The 12,090-nt window shown below is 36.1% G+C and overlaps 1 protein-coding gene across 4 annotated transcripts; it reads right to left on the reverse strand.

The window, feature by feature from the left end:
• Positions 1 to 108: 108 nt before the first annotated feature.
• Positions 109 to 10,292, reverse strand: LOC120626087 (glycine-rich RNA-binding protein 3, mitochondrial). Of its 4 annotated transcripts, XM_039893379.1 has the most exons (4): positions 6,328 to 6,515; positions 6,069 to 6,189; positions 2,308 to 2,458; positions 109 to 1,268 (listed from the first exon to the last, which is right to left on the reverse strand). In XM_039893379.1, exons 3-4 carry the CDS (start codon positions 2,456 to 2,458, stop codon positions 715 to 717), a joined length of 705 nt encoding a protein of 234 aa, XP_039749313.1. In that variant the 5' UTR covers positions 6,069 to 6,189; positions 6,328 to 6,515; the 3' UTR covers positions 109 to 714. The 4 variants fall into 4 exon arrangements, with proteins under 4 accessions (XP_039749313.1, XP_039749312.1, XP_039749311.1 ...); XM_039893378.1 differs by lacking the exons at positions 6,069 to 6,189; positions 6,328 to 6,515 and adding an exon at positions 10,069 to 10,292; XM_039893377.1 differs by lacking the exon at positions 6,069 to 6,189.
• Between the last annotated feature and the right edge of the window lie 1,798 nt (positions 10,293 to 12,090).

The raw sequence follows: 12,090 nt of genomic DNA on the forward strand, positions 1-12,090 counted from the left end.
TTTTAATCACAGATTTATATCTTATTTTTATTACAATCTGAACTATATGTATCAATATTGAAGACTACAACAATGTTAACAAATTTGACGAATATACTTAGCCAACAAACTAAACATTTAAGTCTTTGGTTTAGCAATAACAAAATAAAATGGTAGTATACATACAAGGTATATAGAAAAATGTTCATATTTCAAATTTGCTTTAAAATTAAATATAAAATAACCAAAACTTTATGCAATCTACGAGCTATCTTTTTCTTTAAATATTGATCATCATAGAGACACTTTATCACATTTATTTCATTTACCAAGTAAGAAATTAACATATTTAATTGTCTATAAATAATTTGCTTATTTATTTGTTAGCATAATATAATGCTATTGAGTTAAATATATTCTTCATATGCATTGTGCGGTTACCCGTAATGTAATGTCCGGTTGATCGCAAGCACGAGACTATATTATAGAAATCATCATAGTTACTAATCGTCAACCCAGTGATGCAAACTCGCTGGACCTACATTAAATAGTTCTGTGGCCACTTGCTTCATCCAACTACAATGGACCATGGCTCCCATAAGATCGCCTAACTAAAACTTCAGTTCGATAATTGCTTCTTTCGATAGCCCGTAGTCCAAAATGTTGCACTGAATAGTAAGTAGTATTTAGGTGTATAATCTGCTAAATGCGTATGTGCTCTTAGGTGCATTATTATTACCTACGCGTATAGCCTCTATAACCTGTTACTAAACTCGGAGTGATTCCATTGCTGTAGATGTTGCCATAACCGGGCTTTTTATTGTAGTATCCGTATCCGAGATGTCCGGCACCTTGATATTGTGGATTGTCGTAACCATAGTAGGAGGTTAATCCACCGTTTCCGCCAAATCCACCATATCCCCCATAGCCTCCATTGCCACCACCGTATCCTGTATTGCTGATATATCCACTGGTATGATCTAGTCCACTAGGCCCAAAACCGCTTGTGTCATAACCGATAGGCGAAGGTCCACTTGCTCCATAACCACTTTGTCTGTACCCACCATATCCTCCGGATCCTAAATTGCCACCATAGCCTGTTATGCCGTAACCGCTACCTCCATAACCGCTGCTTCCATAACCGGTGTTCTTAATTGAACTATCATATCCACCTAGGGTATTGTAACTTGGATCAAAATCTCTCCTATCGTCTATTGTACCGACACCTGTGATAGCAAATCCATAACCGCCGGGGTTGTTACCACCCCAGTTTGAGTACTGATGCGAATCTGTAAAAGTGAAAATCACACTAAGATAAATGTGAAAGTTTGTATCTGTGAATGTTTGTTACTCCTTTATGTCGCAACTCCACCAATTTGACTAAAATTTGTGAAATACGGAATTGCATGTTGATGCGTAAAACTATCTAATCTACAGTTTGCCATATCAAACTTCCTCGAAATTTCTTTTTTATACTATAGTGGCGCCCTGCAGTTTTACTGAGTGTACCTACTCTACACGTAATTGCAATAAAAAATCTTTGCAAACATATTCAAGGCCTTGGTACACCGCGGGGTCGGGTGTTAGAGGAGACTAGTACCAGTCAGCTTCCCCAACCGTCGACCTCAACTGCCCGTGCACCCTGCTAAGTTACCATAGAAGCTCTGACGACCAATCAATGTCGATATAATCATTCCTTTTCAGTAGGTCACAAATTAACTGATCGGTAAAGCAACAGCTTTATCGGTGCGAGTTGACCAGCACTATGATCAACAAACCATATGCCAAGCGTGGTGATTATTGGCATCTAGTACCCGGCGGACCCCCAATTCCTGGTTACGACACCAGACGTGTCGCTGGTAGCCCAGGACCATGGATTTTGGAAGTCCCTACAATATACCTATTTCCAGCAGTAGACTTCAATCGGTTGAAGTGATGATGTAAATAGGTACGCCCTTTTCACAAAATTACATATTTTGCTACGCGGCACATATAAGCATAGTACTTCGCTGGACGAGGTCTTACTCAAAAAACTGCCAGTTCGTTGGATTTGAACTACATTTCTGATGTACAAAAGGATGCCATCAACATCGCTCACGGCTTCTGTGTTCAATTATAGAATAATTCAACATTCATTCAAGACTTCTGAACACTTACCGAAGATTATATCATGTAAAAAACCGATAAGTATGGCATCATTACGTAGTTGCTGTAAGTTCAACTAACTACGATCATTTATGGTGGTATTTCATACAAATTCTAACAAGGTACATATAAAGAAGGATGTATCATCTAAGTACGGGTAACAATAATATCAAATGTACTTACAAGAACTGCTTGCGGTTTTGAGATCGTTGTTAGCTTCTACTTGTTTAGGGACGAGAGTGGCTTTCTTTTGCTCTATTAAGTTTTCAGGGGCTGCATACGTGGCCACTGTGACTAGCAGCGATATTAGGAATTGGTAATAATAATATGTCATCTGCAAAATAATATAAGTTTTATTTGTATGTCCTCACTTTAAAGCCTCAGTCTCACTGGGAAAATGTGTACATATAAAAGAAAGGGTTTCGATGACTCCCTGGCGCAGTGGAAAGCGTTGTGATCTTATAAGTTGGATGTCCCAGGTTTATTTACGCAAAGGGCAATTTAGGAATTTACTATTTCTGATTTTTCTCTGGTCTTGTCTAGTAGGAGTTTCCGGCCGTGACTTCGACATCACGGACAAATAGTGCAAGCGTTCCGGTACGCTGCCGCGTGGACGCCGATTAGAGAAGATTAGAGTAAGACTAAAATTCTTAGATCATCACTTGCACCTGGTGATATTGCAGTCAAAGAATAACTTGTAGTAGTGTTGGTAACAAACTTCTTGATTTGGGTAACGAAATTCTTAACAAATTGCGCTTTGCAAAGCTAGGGTTAACCAATCGAAGTCTGATTAGCGCTTTTGCAGTTAGGTCACAAGAGCTTCTCTCCGTGGAACGAGAGTAGAAACTGACAATATCCTAACTAAGGCTAGTAGGTACCTCCCTGAGTGTTTACAAAACCCAATCATTCTAGGCCCGGCTCGGGATTCGAATCCAGAACTTTGGGATCCATAGTTGAACATGCTAACCAATAGACCAACGAGGCATTTTACGTGACTCGGCTTTAGTCTATTGACGTCCCACTGTTGGGCACAGGCCTCACTCTTAGGAGAGAGGGTTTTAGAGCATCGACCCACTACGGTGTTTCAGTGTGGGTCGGTGCGTTTTAACGTATCAATACAAGTAATAATTACCAGGACTGACGGCTTAAAGTGCTCTCCGAGGTACATCATATTTCCTTATGGCTGTACTGAGAATAGAAAAACCCAAAATTAACAAGTTTTGGGTTTTTCTTTTATCAGTACCGACCCGTAAATCGTTCAGAACATGCTTAACACTCCACACAAACGAGGTAGTTCGTATACGCTTACGTTTAAAACTACTTAATAAACAATAAGTTATTCAAGTAAACGTGAGTCAGGTACTCATACCTACAATTATTTACAATTTAGTACATGAATAATGTCATGCTTGGGCCTTTTCATTGCAAATTAACATGAAGTAATTACTATGTGAAGGCAACATTAACATGTACGTTAGCGTTTAATATTTTGACCCTCAACATCAAAACAATAATCGACTGTTTGTAAGACCATTCTCACGTTAAAGTGACCTAACATATATGTGTAATAATTGCAGGAACAAGGTAAATAGACGTATTCGCAATATTAATAATATTTTTATTTAAGTAGGACCTTTAAATTATTAATTAGTAGGTACTGGGACAAAATTGAATCGTATCTCGGAGTTTTATTCTATCTTAAAAAAAATAACTAAGTCCTGTTTCAGGTTATCAATATTCAAGATATAATGGAGTAGGTAAGGTTAGTAACCTTACCTTAATTTTTTTTTATTAAATGAAGCACAAGGTGAAATAGCACCTAAAGCATCTGATACTTCAGCTATAAAAAAACCTATAAAATCACCTATAAATTATAGTGGTTACTGATGATGCGCTACCATCTTACGAATAGATGGTAGCGGACCACCCTGTATAAGGGGTAATAAGCTTATACCCCTATTCGGTTTCTATGCGGCATCGTAGCTAGCGCTTAACAGTCTGGCGACATGGCTGTCGGTCGGTATGGTGGTGGGTGCCTAAGCCCCGGCCGGGCGGAACAGAGAAAAAGCAAAAATTAGTAATACTCATATTGCCCTGCCGGGATCAATCCCGGAACAGCACACTTATAAGACTACATCGTTCACCACTGCGCCAGGAAGTTCGATAATTATCTAAGGTTTCAAGTTATGGTTCACCATTAGAAGGTTACACAATAGCTTCCCATACGTGCTCCGTGCTTTAATGGTTTAGCCAAGTTTTAATTTACGGAATTGAAAACATACAGAAACCGTGTACACGACCAATATTGAAGGATCTAAAACCACTCCACTGTAGTAGTGTTTCTCGAACAGGCGGTTAGTCAATTAATTCCGTTGAGCAGTTGACAATCATTATTTATGTGCTAAAAGTTTACGATAAATGTGGTAAATGGGAACAATTTGTGAGCTAGCAACATTCCGCGAGTGTGAAGTGAGACGTGTGCGGGAAGTTTTCACGTTTGGTGGACACAATGCATTGCATGCAATAATGGCTGAACGAGGTTTCCGTATGTTCAAAAATTTCATATTTTTATGTTCGCTCAATCTGGGTCCTTGGAAATGTGATGTAGTTTGTATATGTTTGTTTTTGGGTAAATTAAACTTCTTGGGCTACTGTAAGAATCAAATCTAAAATTAGCGAGTTTGCGTGATACCTCCTCTTAATTCTATGTATTTATTGATAGGGAGTACCTGCTCAAGCGCGTTAAAAGTAACCACTATTGACAATATTTGGGAGGAATTGCGGCGTATTAAAATAACTATGTAGCCTGGGTAGATTATTCTCCTGAAATCTAGCTACGCAACCATAATAAGTACGTACGACACGATAGACATTTAAAAAAAAAATATACATATGTTGGTAGGTACCTCAGTGATGCAAGTAGATACTTAATAACAGAATAATTGATTGTAACCACACAACGAAAAATGAATACTACCGTAGTAAATCCCATTCATTCGGAATATTCTGAACCACTACTTACTCAGTTAGGTACTAAATAAGTGCGAAGGAACTAAACTCCTACAACATGCATCACTTCTGTAAATCATTGCAATGAGGAAACAAACGACCGAACTCGGCCCTATTTCATACCTACCCGTCCATTTTATAAAACCTGCCAGTTTACTGTAAAAAATCCTTGCGTAACTTTTTAGTGAAAAGTATGTTTAAAAATTAATATTTTTAAAATATACATTGAAAGACTGAAAGTTATCGACTTCACAAAAGACTATGCTCAGGCAGCTGATTAGCTTTCTATTTGTATGTGCAATAAAGACTTCTTCTTTTTCTATTCTATTCTATTCTGATTGATAAACAAACAAGGTAGGCTAGGCTAATTAGTGTTTATGGAAATGAAATCAAACCCAGCCAGCAAGGAACTCACTAAATAAAAAAAAAAACCTGAGCAATTTATTCACACACAGTGGAAGTGTAACTTCTGAAAATTTGCCTACGACAGATTGAGGTGGATGTAGAGTATCAGAACTATTAGGATTAATGTAAGGTTTATTATTTAGTTTCCATGGTAACTAGAATAGGTAAAAAAATGTATAATGTTTTCTATCTCACTCTGTCCTATACATTTATGTGTTTGTTTCTTTATCTAGATATTATTCGGTTTCCTTGGTAACTTAAATAGGAAAAAAAACAGATAAAATAGTATGTATATTTCTGTCTCATTCTTTGCCAGCTTCACCCTACACATTTTTGTATTTGTGTCTATTACCTGTAGTTTTTTCCGTTGCATCCGGTTTGAAATCACAACAATTCTAAAGAAGTTTCACTTAAAAAATGCTAAAAACACGACCGCAGAACAGTACCTTCATATTTTCATATTTAAAAATGGCGCCAAACAGCCACCATCCTGAATTTAAACAATATAATACGTATACGTGACTTATCACCTATTTGTGATAATGACCAGCAGTCCCTGAAGCACAGTGACATTAGGGCAATCGTTATAAGTAATTCGTGAAAGAGTCGAGCTGATGTCTGTAGGCTTTTTTGTCCTCTTCAAAATGATTCCTATTGAAAAAAAATTACTATTTTTGACTGTATATTTAAAGAGATTACGTACAATATTGGCATGCATATTTAGTTTAGTAAAAATTTTCCTTCTTAACTTCTAATTAAATTTAGAGAGTTTTAAAAAAAAAAACTTACGTTTAAAATAATTCCTGTATAATAGCTTAACACTTTGCACTGGCGCGGGCGGTGCGGATGAGTTTAGATGCGCTCTGCGTGCGTACGCATACGTTCAAACCTTTATAAACCGTGGGAGTTTTTGTCTTGTAATTGACAATGGTAACTGGGAAGTAATGAGTCCGTATGTAGGCAACCCGTCCTTCTGCAAGGATGGCGTGACGCGGACTAATTTTAGCATAACACAATGTGTCATTTCATCTTTCCCTGATTAGTCTCAGGGATATCTTCTGTACTGCACTGATCGAGGTCATTACGTGCAGTTCCAAATAGGTCATTCGATACTTTATTCATACGGTGATATCTTAGTAGTTAGGTCTTCGGCATCACTTTTGGCGGGACCGAGTTCAAACCCCCGTCACGCACCGTGAAAATAATGTGCGTTTTTAATTTATCATCTTGCTTTAACGGTGAAGGATAACATCTAGAGGATTCATGCATGTCTGAGAGTTCCCCATAATATTAGGTCTAACATTCCTGTCCTTGTGAGTATTTCTTATTCCGGGCGGAGACTCGTGCCTCGTCGTCGCGAGTGGGTCGGCAATGAGTCTGTATGATTTTTTTTAAATTCAAACTACTACAAACTACAGCTATGCCGTCACTATGGTCTCCTACAGATCACGAGGTCCTAATTTCCATTCTGAGAATGAAGGCGAGCGAAATATTTTAGAATGTCGGTTATTTCCATCGATTAAATAAGTTTGCAACTTGTAAGATCACTGGTTATTTCTATTATTATTTATTGTTATATAATATATTGTACCTTAATAATTCCTAAATATTTTTTTTTCTCTAAAGTATATATAGAGTTGTTGGTATAGGTATCTAATTCTCCGTTATCTTTCATGAAAAATAAGGATATCAGTAGGGTTAGTACAATATTTACTCGTTCGCCCTTATCGAGGCTCGACCTTGAGTTGCTCCATACGTCTACAGCCAGCGCCACTGGTGAGACGATTGTGAACTAAAATGAGCGCTCACTATCGGCGGTGAATGTGTGCTTTCCAAACTTGCACTAACCCTACAGTTAACGATTTTTTGTTTCGATTTATTTATTTTAGACTATAGTTCAGATTAGACTATAGTCAAAATCATCATCATCCATTACTGTAGTAAGTAACAAGTCTTAACTATTACGAGGGAGGTATTAGAGATTAACTCCACTCTGCTCCAATGCGGGTTAGAGCTTTAACGATTATGTTATCACAAATTAGTGATAGCAGTCGGGATCACCGACGGCTTAATTTGCTCTGCAATGGCCCGACCAGTGCACAACATCGATTTCTTGGTCCCGGGCTAATTATACCTATTGCTGTTTGCCATTCTATGGTCAGCAAGCTTGTTTTAATGACTCCCCTTCTATTGTACACCACATATTAAGTTGGTGGCCTTTTCACTTCAGTAGGTACATAGCCTTAAAGTGTGTAGCGTAATATGTTGTGATCTTAAAAGTAGCTTGAAAATTCTTCTTAGATAATATATAAGTGAGTATATTGCGGAAGTTAAAGGTTTATCAAATCGGTGAAACACTGAAATGATTAAAGTGACGTATTGTTGCTCTTACGCTCGGCTGCATGGAGGATGTCGCGGCAAGGTCGCTGCTAATGAGTTTAGGAATAAGTTACATAGTGTAGGAACTGTTTACTAAATATTACTACTGTTTACTACTGTTTACTTATTTATTTATTTTTATTTGGTAACTATAAACCATCTACACAATGATATAGGTACACTATAATTGATTATTGTAATGACACTAAACATAATTCTAACACATATTTTTTTTATGAATGTAGTTACAATTAATTGCTGGTGTCTTATTGATAAATAAATAAATAAATAACAGAATAATTAAGAACTAAACTAAATTTAAAAAAAAAACTTACATGAGATATTAATATTAAATGGAGTAAAGAAAAGAAACACGTGTTTAATATTCTGTCCCTTAGGGTCTTTTCGACTTTTCGCGTCCGACGCCCAATTCGCGTCCAAACGACGGTACACTGTTTTACAACAGTGAAAAATAACAATACCGACACACCAATCTTAACAAGAGCGCTTCTATTGATGGTCGGACCTATGACAGGTACTCACACACAAACAAAAGATCTGTGCGTGCAACCCAAATTTAATGAAAAATAAACTAATCTTGCGTGTGCAACCAACAAGTGCTGACGCGCGAATCTGTTGTAAAAAAAATAGTGAGCAGCTGTACTTTTCACGGTAAGTATTTAAGGTGTTTATGTGAAATTTAGAATACTTTGTTATCCCTAGACCTTAATTGTGAACCACACTATAGGAATAACGATGTTTGTGCTTATATTTTTCTACTGACAGTTTTATATAAGGTGGACGCGAACTGGTACATAAAATTTATAAAAAACCCACTTTGCGTCCGCTGTGGACGCAGATTACTCTAACTATTTCTCAGTAAGATGTTGAATTAAATACGATAACATGGGAAAAACAATATAAACTTCCTATCAATTTTAACAACATTAACATGCATAATATCATGGCCGATTTGCGTCCATATTATTAGAAATATAAAAAAAGATAATGAATGTCAAAAATCAGACTTGGACGCACAGTTTTCCTACATAAGAAACCCTATAACATTTTGCGTCCATCTTTTTATCACACGAAAATAATAGAGTAAAATTTACATAATTTTATTTAAATATACTCTTTATAACCTACCTAACCTAAAAATATACAATTATTATACGAAAATTATTTTATATATTTGCCAATATTTGAATTTTGTTCCATTTTTAGGGTTCCTTACCCAAAGGGTAAAAACAGGAACCCAGTACTAAGACTTTGCTGTTCGTCTGTCACCAGGCTGTAGCTCATTAATCGTGATAGTAAGACAGTTGAAATTTTCATGGATGATGTATTTCTATTGCCCCTATAACAATAAATATTAAAAAATAAAATAAAACACGGAACGCGCGAGTCCGATTCGCACTTGGCCAATTTTAAAGGCTTTGTACCGAAATGGTAAAATAGAATCGTATAAAGCCATCGACATGATATTCGAAATAATAGTGAATCTATTAATGGAGTTAGTTGGAGAAGAAAAAAATATCCTAAAGTGCAACTTATGATATCACTATTCACTAACTTTTATGATATCAGCAATTAGGTATTAAATAAATGTTTTGATTAAAATCACAAGCTTCCCTTTTTATTTCCTATTTCCCTTCCTAATTATTTCTAAACAGGTGGACGCCAATTGGTCCACAGGCGGACGCAATCTGGATTTTGTGGACGCAAAATGGGAAAATCGCCTGTTTCAGCTATTTGTACCTGTGTAGAATAAAACATCAGATGCGTTGTCCAAAACTGTGCATTAAACTTGACAAGACTATATAGGGACTACATTACAACCATATTTGATTAAAAACTACCGCACGGACATTTTTTTTTTTCACGTTCAAACCTAACAACTCCACTAAGTGGACGCAAACAGGCGAAATGACCCTACATGGAGTTTAATGTAAGGGACAGAATATTAAACACGTGTTTCTTTTCTTTACAATTCCGCAATAGTGTTTTATTATAATGATACTACTACATAAAACTTGAAATGAATTAAACGGATGATTATTGTAAGTTTTATATAGTCTAAGAATTCATAACATAAATAAATAATTTTAATGATTGATTAAATTATTAATTTTCTGAGAACATAGTTACCTTATTGAAATGAAGTTTGTTTTTTCCCTCCCAACTATGTTGAAAAATGTCTCGGATTTCCTCGCGTATAACTAACAAAACACACTAGTATCATAATGTGGCAAATATCTATCATTAGTATCACTAGTATCATAATACAGGTAGGTACTGCTAGATAGCCTTTAGCTGAAACTATAAACACAGAAGAATCGTTTTTAGAAGCATTACCTAATGTTTGGGATATGCTATTATGGTTGGGCTTTGTGTCTCTTAAGTGGAAAACAAAGGTCTCGCAGTGACCCGTGACGACGTATTTGAGCCACGGTCGTGCGTACCTACCTACAAACTTTAAAAATGCAATTCTTATTGTTACCGTCTCAGAAAGCAAGAGGTTCTTATTGGGTCACTAGATGTACCCTCGTCCGCGTATTTCGTAGTAATAATAAATAATAAATTTCACTTCACACTTTCCCATTTGTAATATTAGTATAGGTTACTTTGAATTAGTCAATTCTTTTAAGAAAAAAAACTCAACTGAAACTATCATCAAATGAGTTTTTCGTTCGCAATAATAAAATACACACTCCTAATTTAACTTTACATGGTACACCATTATTGATGATTGTCAAATGATGAGGTACTATGTAGTACCATCTAGTATTACACTTTACTACTTGTGATATCTTCTTAGGTACGGTTTAAGTATATCTGTTTGATATTCGATCAACAAGAATTTTACTATGATATTTATCTACTAGATTTTGCCTGTACAAAATATAAGAATGAGTGTCCGTACCTGGTTCTCAATTCGGTTGTATTTTTTTTTAAATTATGTTTGCTAGCTCAGAACTCTGTAATTTATGAACCGATTTGGAAAAATATTTTTTGTTTCTCATTCATCAAAGTAATAAATTCATTTTAATATAAAAGAATCATCAAAATTGATTCACCCAGTCACAAGTTATAAGGTAACAACAAACATAAAAAACATACAGTCAAATTGAAAACCCCCCGTTTTTTTAAGTCGGTTAAAAAATAGACATTGGATACATTCACTGGTTCACTGTTGTAATACGACGAAAAGTCGCCGTAAATAAACTATACACGGCGATTTTTTTAATGTCGAAAACATACTTAGAATAATGCAATCTAAAGTGGAACTGGCTTAGAGGTAAAAAACCGATTAGGGGTATTTGTACGTTGTATCAGTTTCTATACGGCATCGTATCGGACGTGACGAAAAAAATCTAAATCTTTAAATTTGGGCACGTTTTTGTCGATAGGGTAGGGAAACTAGAAGTTGAAGTCCCCCACAAGACTAGTAGGGCAATTTGGGATTTATGATTTCTTTGGTCTTGGTCTGGTGGTCAACTACCGCGCTGGCTAGTTACTACTCCACAGACGAAGACGCGTTAGGGATATACCGTATTGGTTAGTATAGCTACCATGCCTATAACAGATTGGCAAGCTGCCATCTTATACTGCAACACAACTAGATGAGATTGCAATCAACAACTAACTTGAAGTGGAATCTAACCCAAGATCTTGCGACCGTAAAACACGCTAAGCTAAGCGGTTTAGGCTTTTGTAATTTATTATGCTTATCACATTTCATCTATCGACCATATTATTTATTAACAATGGTGATCATATAATCTATTATGTAGGTATATTATAACAATGAAGGCGTCCGCTTTACTACTTATTGTTTTTATCGATGCATAATTTTATTGTCTGACGACTTGCTTCCCGCAAGAGGATGTACCAATGAAATGCATAGTTTAACATATAATTAGGCTTTGTTGGAAAAGTGTCAGCTATTCTAAGCTATGAAAATATAGCGTATGTTTGGATAGATACAAATTTTCACGAGAATTTTTGATGAAAGAGTAACCTTGGGCCCAGCCATTAGGTCGTAGGTAGGTATGTAGGTACATACTTTTTTCCGCAAAGGGTATAATTAAAAGTAACTAAGGGCCTCATACGGGCACTTCTTTGCTTATAATGTCGCTTGCTCTACATACATACAACGTGTAAATGAGT

The sequence above is a fragment of the Pararge aegeria genome, chromosome 8 (assembly GCF_905163445.1).
Source record: "Pararge aegeria chromosome 8, ilParAegt1.1, whole genome shotgun sequence".
NCBI lineage: Eukaryota > Metazoa > Arthropoda > Insecta > Lepidoptera > Nymphalidae > Pararge > Pararge aegeria.